Source organism: Harpegnathos saltator, unplaced genomic scaffold (genome assembly GCF_003227715.2).
Source record: "Harpegnathos saltator strain DR-91 unplaced genomic scaffold, Hsal_v8.6 scaffold38, whole genome shotgun sequence".
Lineage (NCBI taxonomy): Eukaryota > Metazoa > Arthropoda > Insecta > Hymenoptera > Formicidae > Harpegnathos > Harpegnathos saltator.
Window position 1 is genome coordinate 1,173,486 of NW_020230183.1, and position 10,995 is coordinate 1,184,480.

Genomic DNA, 10,995 nt, shown 5'->3' on the forward strand with positions numbered 1-10,995 from the left:
AAATTTTAGGAACGTGTGAGTGCGCATTTATTCACATATAGTGGGCGGAGGTCCCATATAGTGGCTTAGTCGCTAATGAAGACCACCGTCGCGCGGCTCCTTCGCCGAACAAAGCAATGGGAATCGCTCTTCTGGGACAGGCCTCCCCTTTTCTGGGCACGTACGAGTGCGGCCGAGTGGTAACGTCTCCCGCGGGACGGCCGCCGATGGCTCGACGCGATTTTCAACTTCGACGTTACGTCCTCTCGTAGGATTTTTATGCGCGATAAGAGTTCCACGAGTTTCCTCAACGTGGATTTCTATCGGAGAGTCTTGGTGTGTCATCGGGGTGCTGTACGATACTTTGATAGCGATGAGATCGCCAGTGGATTCGCCTTGGAACTAATGAAACCAAAGAAATCCGAGTTTCAGGCAGCGATTGAGTCTTGATAACTTTGCTCGAAAGTAACTCTGCAAAATTGTTTGAAATTACAAAATAATTATGTAATAAAGTAAGGAGTGGCCATTTGCTTTTTTAAACATGGTTTTACTTAATTACACTTTCATTGGAAATTAAGGAAAGGAATTATACGATCGAAGCTTTGTTTCGGACTTATTTTAACCCAATTTAAGCTTCAAACTTTGTTTTGGAATCATTTTTTAGTTTGAAATGTTTTCACAGAGAGAGAGAGAGAGAGAGAGAGAAAGAGATTCTGGAAAGTTCGCAAGTGTTCTCATATTGAGTTTCTTCGTAGTCTTTCGGAATTATCTGTGATTGCTTTGGGACGTTCATCACGTTCGATGCAACTTGTTACATGATTAAAAATAATTTTGTAACATTTTATTAAAAAATTTAACATTATTTATATTTAACATTATATATAAAATTTAACAAATCTTTTTGTAATCAATAGTCAACTATGAAATGCAATAGTAAAACGTTTAAATTTATCTTGGACTATTATTCCTAATGGTCTTTATAGCAACCGATGATACGAAATAGCTCTCATCAATATAGGATAAATTGGATAATCTTTGTCAACAACCGATAATACGGAATACCTCTTATCGACACAATAGGTTTACGTTGCAATCGTAAACTTATTATCCTTTATGAACGGAATTAATCGTTAATTGGTCAGAAATTAATAAAAAAACGGCAAATATGGTATCTTCACATGAATAAAATATATTTATATAGATGCGTAAAAATAAACGCATATGTATGATTAAACGAACAATGTAACATTGTCGTACATGCCAGGCCGTGAGATATATAAATTGACCCGATAAGAAACATCAATTTTATTCGAAACGTGGATATTATGTCACTATATTTGTCACAGTTTGATGACTAAAAAGATCGGACTGTACAGCATTGAGAAACATCGGAACGCTGTGCTGTTTCTGCAGATATTGCTCGATCAAGTTGCTCAAGTTCACAGAGTAGGAGGTTTCCAACAGATCTACACCCCCTTCACCTACATGAAAGAAGAGAAAATCGTCTGGTGATTCCGCATATTGGCTCATCAGCTTGTAACAGCCCTCTTTCGAGCGGTCCACCCTCCAGCCGAAGAGCTGATAACACGCCTGGCGATATTCTTGCGATGAAGCCTTGAACGCCTCCTTCAAACGCGCTATTTTTATCTCGTGCATTTGCTTCAGTTCCGCGATTTCTATATCGTAAGTAAAGAAAGGGATAAAATCGCGGGACACAAAAAATCAAGCAATAGGAGAGAGATAAAAGAGGAGATTATCTATTCACCTTGTGCTTGCAACGACGACGTGGTCGCGGCAAAATTTCCTGTCGCCACTTTGCTTCGAAGTTCCTCCAACTCCTGTAACATGGCCGCCTGCTTCTCCTCGGCTTGTTTCTCTGCTATCATCGCGGGATTCATTGTATAGTGTAGTACTTTGGCGTTGCAGTTGAAGTCGCCTTTCAGCGAGCGGTGCTCAAGCTCGCCTTTCAACCGCTCGATTTCCTCTCTGAGCTTATTGCATTCGTTTTTCTGAGTGACGTCCTCGGCCGCTTGAAGATCTGCTTCCAACTTATTGACCAACTCCCTGAAGATACAATACGAAATATATTCTTTCTGACGAAATAATACGACTCAATGAGACTCGTTAGCTTAGGTGTATACCTGTAACCATCTAAAGCGCGTTCCAGAGCTGGTATTCTTTCGCTCATTGTGTTGTTACTGTCCATCGTCAACTCTTTCTCGTACCAGTCCAATTGTTGTCTATAGCTGTCTCTTTCTCTAGTGATGAGAATCATTTTCTTCTGAAGTCTGCTCACCAGCTTATTCAATTTCTCCTTGGACGATGTCACGTCGGTAGCCAACCTCTTCGCGTCCTCGTAATTTTTCGACAAATTTTGCGACTCGCGCAAAACAGCATCAAGTCTGGATCTCAACTGACCTTCTTCAGCTCTTAGATCCAATTCAGCTTGCTGAAGCCTGTTGAGTTCTCGTTTCATGGCCGTTGGTCCGCCACTAATGCCGATCGTTTCGTATTCCTGCAAGCGATGCGTCAGCTCGCATCGCTTCGCTTCCAACATTGCCGCCAACTGTTCCATCTTTTCGGTATGCTCTAGCCTGCGACGCAACATGCACGCATTATTAACAAGAGGACACGAAATTTGTATCGCAAAAGCACGAAAAATACCTTTTCGTCATGTTAGCGATCTGTTCTTCCAAGAGCAGTTTTTCCTTGACAGATTCTTTCAGTACCATTACAGTCTTCTTCAATGTGTTCAGTTCTTTCTCGAGATCGCCCACTCTCGCGGCCTTTGCTGCTAACATCTTACCCTCCTCCCACAACGCCCTCTCCGACTCAAGTTTTTCCATTTTAATCTTCATATTCTGCAATTCTACATTCTGCAGCTCAAAGTCTTGTTGTATCTTTCGATAGTCCTTCATCTTTTCCTCCAGCATCGTTGCTTTGGTTTCCGCAGCTTCTAATTTTAACTGTAACTCGCTGGATTCACTAGTTTCCTTAGGAAGTAGAGGAACAGCAGAAGGTGATTCTTTTGTAGAGTTTCTCAGCTCCTCTGTTAATTTTGCATTTTCATTCAGCAATGACGTTATCTTCTGCTCCAAGTTGGCTCTTACCTAATTATGAATTGTGGAGATACAGATTGTTAAAAATTAAAACATAAATATATCATATAAGATAGGAATATGTATGCAAATCTCATTACTTGACACCATTCTTTTTCAGTAGCAGCCTTTGCCTCTTTTACATCCTGAATTGTCCGTCGTGCAATGTCAAGACGAACCTCCAACTGCTGAATGGTCTGCTTATCCTGTTGTGTTTGGATTTCTAAGAGATTTTTTTCTTTCTCAAACATCTCCTCCAATTGTCTGCGTATCTTGTGCAGTTGTTGCACAGTTGCTTCTTGATGAGATAGTCTAGTCCTTAATGATACTATCTATATATGTATAGAAATATATTTTTCTTTCTAAAATATTCTTTCTTTTGTATGTCTGCTTGTTTATACTATTCATTATTTTTAAGTAGGCATAAGCGTAACATAATCACAAAGTAAGATTTGTATCAACTTTTATTTCTGATATTACCTCGCCTTTCAGACGCCGCCATTCCCAAGGACTACCTGGCATGGAATCAGATAGACTTTTATTAGCTACAGATGTATCAGAATCTTCAAGTTTCGCCCGTTTAGGCGAGATGATATTTTCATCACTTTCATTAAACACCAAAGATTTATAACCAGTCCCTGAGAATCTTACTCCACCACTTTTGCGATAAGATTCTGTACCAGAACGTAGATCTTTTATCATGTTTAAAACACTTGTTGGATCATCATCCATCTATAAGCAGAATGCTCCATTAACTTATAACGATATAACACTGTTTGTGTCTGATAATTATGAAATTATTGAATATATAATATATTATATGTATATACTGGTAAAAACATAAGACAAAATTCTTTGACTTTACATTTTAATGACAGTTTGTAACAACTACTATTCACTCCTTCTCGCTTTGTTACTTCCTTGTGCCAATATCTCTATTTTCTATGTTATTTTAAGAATAATACATAGAAAAGAACAACAATTAGAGAAGCCCAAACAATACATGCTAACGGATATAGCTAATATATCACTAGCGAATCGATATTCGAATTTGTTCTTGCTTGAAAGAATCGATTATTTTCTCGATATTTTATTCCTTTATCGTCTAATTTAATTAATCGTCAAATCTTATCGGTTGTTTATTCTTCTTCGTTGATAAGTAGAAACAAAAGTTCATTCTATTGTATTAATGGAGAATAAAATATGCATTCGCAGTTGAACTGAAAATAAATGGTCTGATCTATCGCTTACTTGTACTATTCCCGTTATCTGAAAATGATGTTTAATTTGATGGGCAGGAGGCGCTACCAGTCAATTCTTGATATGTACATGTGTCGAATTTCCCAATAATTCCGAGAAAGTTTGTTTCATTTCACTGTCTATCCAACTTTGAATTCATCGATGAATAGTAGGAAATCACATTACTTCGATATAAGTCTCTAATGTGCCAATTTACTCTTTGCACTTTGGTTGCACTTTAGTTGCGTATATTGTTTGCCTGGCTCTGCATCGAGTCATACTACGACTTCGATTCATCATGGCAAATGGTGGCGTCTCGTGAGAGAAGCACCGACGAGATAATTCTAAAGACTGTCAGCCTTGGCTAAATTTTCATAAAGGCAAGAGAGAGGCATAGAGGCCTGAAGATAATTCAGAGCATGATAATACCGACTGTTGCAGTTACATCGAAGATAACACGAAGATTTGTATCTTTGCCTTGTTTCTATGCCTTGTAGGTTTTTCATTTATGTAGGATTCATTTTTCACCTTTGAGGCAAAGAGAAGATAAAGAAATTGTCTCTGGGAGTTTATAATCAATGTATACGTGAACTTGAATTGCCTGAACTTGTTAATCTCGAAAGACCTGTTAATCTCGGAACAGTCTTCTCTCTCTTTATCGGTGTGTCTCGTCGGTGAGAGGAGTCGGTGGAAGGAGAAGTAACTAGACAGGTCCGTGAGCGTAGTTGAAGTGCACATTGAACGCCGCTACGTGAGGTATGCACGTTTCCTCGCCCTCCTCACAAGTTGCTTGACGCATTCGGTTGAAGTTGGAGTCGCGCGCTTAGGTGGGAGGGCCATCTCGGCCTCTGGAGATTGTATCATGTCCAAGAACAAGCACCAGGTCGACAACGGCATTGTCGCCGTCAAGAGCAAGGTGATATATATGTATATTACATGGCTTTCTCGATTGGTAGCTGATTGTGGAATGTTCAGAACTATGCATCATGTCCGTATTGTGCGTTGCAGTTTGATGCCGACATCATCAGGTTTTCTATTAATCGTGACGAGCCTATGAGTTATGAGGATTTTGGCAAGTTATTGGCACAGCGACATGACATCGGGCCCGATCTCAACTTTTTTATTTGGTATACGGATCCTACAGATGGAGATCTGCTGCCTATTAATAATGATAACAATCTGGCTAGGGCTTTGCTGGCTAGCAAACCATTGCTCAGAATTTTTATTCAGAGGAAAGGTAATAATCCTATGCTTGATTGTGTGTGTGTGTGTATGTGTGTGTACATTCTAAGCATGCATGAATATCTCTATTCAATTTAGTTGTCATTATGACAGGTGACAGATTAGAGGATATCAACGGATACGGTACAATGAAAACCAAAAATTTGATATCTAGTATTTTGGGTAGTACACCAGGCAAGCCAAAGCCATTAGCTATCTCTAATCCACATGATTTTAGGCAGGTGAGTTTTCACAGTGTACTTTGTCATGCATCACTTTCTCTATACGCTCTACTAAACTAGTTTGTCATATAATTGCTTTTACTGCTAGGTGTCTGCAATCATTGACGTCGATATACTGCCAGAAACTTGTCGGCGTGTACGTCTTTTAAAACATGGCTCAGACAAACCCTTGGGATTTTACATCAAGGATGGTGAAAGTTTTCGTATATTGCCACCATCTGCTGGTGGTGGAATCGAGAAGGTACCGGGTGTATTTATTAGCAGACTGGTACCAGGTGGCTTGGCAGAAAGCACAGGTCTTTTAGCAGTCAATGATGAAGTTTTAGAAGTGAATGGTATTGAAGTTGCTGGGAAAACACTCGATCAGGTGAGTAATTCTTCCAAGTTTTAGTCACACCATGATGCATTAGTGATAGAATAGAGTAAAACATGGTAGATAAAATTTACTTTGAACTGTTAGCATAACATCTCTCATTTATTTTTATACTTTTGTATAATTAGTCACATTTTATCTATATTGTTGATAATATTTTATTCTAAATATTTCATTCTAAATATTTGCGCGACAGGCAAGAATGTAAATGAGATATCTGCGTAACAAATTGGCGAATTATTTGTTGCACTCAATTATCAATTAATATAACAGACGCAACGCGTCTTTGCGTTTAATTCTCTTCAATTTTTCTTAATATTATTGCATTCATGTGAGAGCAGGTGACGGATATGATGATAGCAAATTCGTCCAATCTCATCATAACCGTCAAACCGGCGAATCAGAGAGCGGCATTGGCCGCACCTCGTCGCGGCTCATTTTCACGTAACAGCCAATTATCGTCCGGGAGCCGTCAATCTACACAAAGCGCCGGCAGTGACGAGGAGGCAGACGAGATCGTTGATTTGACGGGTTTGACGATGCAGGACGACGCCTCTGCGTCGTCGGGCACTCAACATCATCACTATCATCATCATCATCATCATCATCACCAAAATCACTTCAGCCACGATCAAGGTGTGCTGCATCTCTAAGACGACGACGATGACGATAATGACGACGATGATTGGTCGTACCGAATTAAGTGCTCAATTTAACCCTTTCGCTGCGGCGCGCTTTCATCGAAAACCGTCCATTGGGTGTGCTGAGCGATATTGGCGTTTAAAAATTTTTACGTACTAATGTATGCAGATTCTACACCAACGCATATATAAAGTTTTTCAAGTTGTATGTAAACGCTTTGCTGTCTGCAAATGAGAGGCTACTTTTTGAGGGCGTGTATACACGGCTTCCTCAGCGCAAGGGTTAATAACGTCCGCTGTATTTGCTCGTAAGAGAGAGAGGGGGAGAGAGAGAGAGACGGGGAGAAAGAGAGAGAGAGAGAGGTTATTTACTTAATATACATAAGATATCGATGTATGTATAATATACATCGCATATATAAGATATCGATGACAATATAGCAAGACTATTGATCGTTGGTTATATTTACGCGTTCACCTGATAGAGGTTTCTCTTTCGGCTCATGAAGACAAATTGTCGTCAAATGTTACTTACTCTTTCTCTTTCCGCTTCTTTCTGTTTTTTTCTCGACACAACTAGTCGCAATTTCTCTCATAATACTGTCTTTCAGAAAAGGTCTTTTTTTCTTTTTTCTTCCCGACACTTCTATCTTTTTCTCGGTGTATTTCTCCTTTCGTTTTTTTTGCGCTGTGTTAATACCTCGATACTTTGTAAATAGATAATATCCATTTGCGTTCTCGCAGATACAAGAGATATCGTGCTTTCGCACGCAGAACACTCGTTCGAATCGACGTGGAAGCCATAGAGTAACGTAATTCGCATTCCAAGCTATTGATTTATAAACTCGAAGACGTACTTTACATTCACGTGCGTGATCAACGAACTCCTCACTTTTTCACTATCGCTTTCTCCATTTTTCCTCCTTACGACAATCGGCTTGCCAAATAACTTGATGATTCTCCAAGATTAACGCGATTATTGTTGTATATTGTATCGAATTAAATGCTCAATTCAATCCTTTCGCTGTGCCGCACTTTCATCGAAAATCATTCAATGTGCGCTGAGCGATATTCGCGTCTCGGTCTATGGAACATGCTATCGGAATCAGAATCACGCATGCGGCTAGTCTATATATTCCACACACGAGAAATAACCTACCTGAAAATTTATTTACAAATCTACAATTATGTTAGATTGAATTCAAGCAGGATTAAGCTTAAACTGTATGTCATAACAAATTTTACACATACACACACACACACATGACAATAATTACGTTAATCTTAGAAAATCATCAAGTTATATGGCAAGTTAACGTAAGAAGATTAACGTAAGAAGAAGGGAGAAATGGAGAGACAGCGAGGAATTAACGTAAGGAGGAAGAAATGGAAAAAGAGTGAAAAAGAGAGGAGTTCGTTGGTCACGTAAATACAAAGTACATCCTCGAGTTTATAAATCAATGGCTTGGAATGCGAGTTGCGTTATTCTATGACTTCGATGTTAATTCGAACGAGTGCTCCACGTATGAAGATACGATATCTCTTGTATCTGTGAGAATGAAAATAGATCCTTGCTTAGAACAATGGATTACACAATAATAACATTCTTTCCGACTCGTATACAAATGGTAAATATATTGTATTTTCACATTTTCAAAAAGAAAACGGCTCTTTTTCTTTTTATAATATATAACACATGATCTGTTACGTGAGGTGCCGAATGTTCGAGCGGATGAAAATGAATTGTGTGTTCCCGCGCTCTTTTTACCATTGTTGAATTTACCATTGACATTTGCGCGCAAAACCGATGGAATTCCATCTCGAACAAAACAAAACATCTTCCCTCGCGGATTCGTCTACTATGTATTTTATCTAGAACAAAAGGGGTGTAAACGGGGACAGGGGTTAAGTGCCAAAATAGATCCTCGTCTGGAGCACACACACATACACCTTTCTCTTTCTTCTTCTAATATGTATATGTCCTTTCAAATTGTCTAGAAAACTTACAAAGTATCGAGATTTATGCACAGAAAAATGAGGGGAAAAGTACGTCGAAAAAAGATAAAAGTGTCGGAAAGAGAAAAGGAAAAAAGACAATTTCTGAACAATATTATGAGAGAAATTGCGGTTGGTTGTATCGAGAAAAAGATAAAAAGAGACAGAAAGAGAAAGACTGAACGGCATTTGACGGCGATTTGTCTCTATAAACCGAAGGAGAAGCCTCTCAGATATACGCGTAAATGTAAACAACGATCGATAGCCTCGCGAGAGGTAATACCCGGTGCAAACATTCTTGATAGTTTGATAGGGAACGATGCGAAAGCGCCTTCGAGAGGAAGTGGCCTTACCGCGGTATATATCTCTCTGTCGCATTCCAGTTGCGCGTCCTTTGAAAACGATATAAAGAAAAGAGAAGAAAAAGAAAGAAAACGAAGTATTCCCGTTGCGTAAGCGCATTCATACACGCCTATTCGTGTATCGACTCCGTCTACTCCATCGCGTGTTTACACAGTGTTAAAGTTTTCGAATTTTAATTTCATTTCTATCTGTGTTATATATATCTGTTGACCGATCGCGAATCGAGGATCGAGGAGACGAGGTGAGGCGTTTCAAGGCGGTAAATAACGACGAATCCGCACGTGTAGTAAAGTATCGCTCTTAATACACATTGTGCCTTCGTCCGAATGGTATTAATACGTTAGATGTAGTATTACATTCCGATTGTATATTTTACACACCGTCGCAGAGGAAGCAAGAAGCGAGATGGCGTGTTTCCCTAAGAAATCTATACTGCCTCGATATGGTTACGCGCGAGTTTGTTTTCGACATGTTCGCTCGATCCTACTTTTTCTACGCAAGCCTATTTTTCTACACGATTCGGAGGGACATGTACATATTAGAAGGAGAGAGAGAGAAAGAGAGAGATATATATATATATATGTAAACATATACTCTATAAATAATGTAACTATATACAATTTCTATATCTAGTTTATTCTTTTTGCTGAAACGCGAAATGTATTACATACGTGGACTTCCATAGTGAACGATGTCGTCTCGACGGATCGTTCCGTAGCCAAATTCTCGCGTTAATTTTCGTTATTTTATTAATTTTCGTCCGCTTTGCAAACCACCGAGATACGTATGTATTTCCAGCTCGATTTTCACCCGCTCGAACATTCGGCGCTTATGCCTCTCATAGCAGATCATGTATTATTTAAAAGGAAAAAGAAAGTGACGTTTTCTCTCTTTGAAAATGATGCGATATATTTATCGTATGTGTACGATTCAGAGAGAGAGAGAGAGAGAGAGAGAGAGAGAGAGAGAGAGAGAGAGAGAGAGAAAGAAAGAGTGTTTCAGTGAGAGAATAAGGATCCAGCGTAATATCGTATAAGATGATCATGTTAGCTTTATTATTGCGTACTTTATTGCTTTAGACGAGGATCTATTTTTGTACTTAACCCCTGTCCCCGCTCCCTGTTCCCGTCTACACCTCCTTTGCTCCAGATAGAATATAAATTAGACAAATCCGCGAGGGAAGTTGTCTTGTTTTGTTCGAGATGTGGAAGCGACTGTCGGCTTCTATCGGTTTTGCATGCAGACGTCAACGGTAAACTAGAGAGCCCTCGCGGGAACACACAAATGGAATATATATTCTAGGCGATAACGCGTGCAGCATTCTACTACTTAAGCGAATAAGAGAATAGCTATACAATCGCAAGAACGGAAAGTGTACTTATTGATGCTGTAATTATTTTTAATGGCAGCTTACAAAATAAAGATATTTTATTGTATTTTTTAAGCGCCACACTCTTTCTGTTTCCGTCGTAACGCTCCAACCACCTGAACTTAGAGAGTTACCAGAATCGAAAATCGAGTAATCTAGGCAGACCTCCCAAAAAAGAAAACCGAAGAAAAACCGGAAGTGTAGTTTGTAAAACTACATTTCTTGAAAAATATGGTCGATGGTTAAAGAATATTTGATAATCTCGACTTTTGATAATAGGGAGTTTTTGCAATATATCATTTTTCAAATCGTACGATAAACGTAAATCGTGAACGTTATTCGCTCAGAAATAACGTCACAATGTACGCGACCAATAGCATCCACGATTTACCGTATCTAAGTGACGGTATTGCAAAAACTCCCCATTAACTGGCACCAACCGAATGTCGACGGTAAAATCTCGGCAACTGGCAGC

The 10,995-nt window shown here is 39.2% G+C and overlaps 2 protein-coding genes across 2 annotated transcripts; one reads left to right on the top strand and one right to left on the bottom strand.

Annotated features, from left to right (window-relative positions):
* Positions 1–1,159: 1,159 nt before the first annotated feature.
* Positions 1,160–4,106, bottom strand: Mad1 (Mitotic arrest-deficient 1). The gene is made up of 7 exons (XM_011152511.3): positions 3,943–4,106; positions 3,558–3,809; positions 3,179–3,409; positions 2,644–3,089; positions 2,121–2,573; positions 1,745–2,043; positions 1,160–1,655 (listed from the first exon to the last, which is right to left on the bottom strand). Exons 2-7 carry the CDS (start codon positions 3,807–3,809, stop codon positions 1,303–1,305), a joined length of 2,034 nt encoding a protein of 677 aa, XP_011150813.1. The 5' UTR covers positions 3,943–4,106; the 3' UTR covers positions 1,160–1,302.
* Positions 4,107–5,040: 934 nt separating this feature from the next.
* On the top strand, positions 5,041–10,426 carry par-6 (partitioning defective protein 6). The gene is made up of 5 exons (XM_011152512.2): positions 5,041–5,232; positions 5,325–5,553; positions 5,652–5,779; positions 5,868–6,146; positions 6,494–10,426. The coding sequence occupies exons 1-5, from the start codon at positions 5,179–5,181 to the stop codon at positions 6,803–6,805; spliced, it is 1,002 nt and encodes a 333-aa protein (XP_011150814.2). The 5' UTR covers positions 5,041–5,178; the 3' UTR covers positions 6,806–10,426.
* The last annotated feature ends 569 nt before the right edge of the window (positions 10,427–10,995 follow it).

Coding starts and splice junctions, on each gene's coding strand:
- Mad1 (XM_011152511.3), bottom strand. CDS start 3,809: ATGGATGATGATCCAACAAGTGTTTTAAACATGATAAAAGATCTACGT. Junction 2,044..2,120: donor CGCGCTTTAGATGGTTACAG/GTATACACCTAA, acceptor TTGTATCTTCAG/GGAGTTGGTCAATAAGTTGG. Junction 1,656..1,744: donor GTCGTCGTTGCAAGCACAAG/GTGAATAGATAA, acceptor CTTACGATATAG/AAATCGCGGAACTGAAGCAA.
- par-6 (XM_011152512.2), top strand. CDS start 5,179: ATGTCCAAGAACAAGCACCAGGTCGACAACGGCATTGTCGCCGTCAAG. Junction 5,554..5,651: donor AATTTTTATTCAGAGGAAAG/GTAATAATCCTA, acceptor TCATTATGACAG/GTGACAGATTAGAGGATATC. Junction 6,147..6,493: donor CTGGGAAAACACTCGATCAG/GTGAGTAATTCT, acceptor ATGTGAGAGCAG/GTGACGGATATGATGATAGC.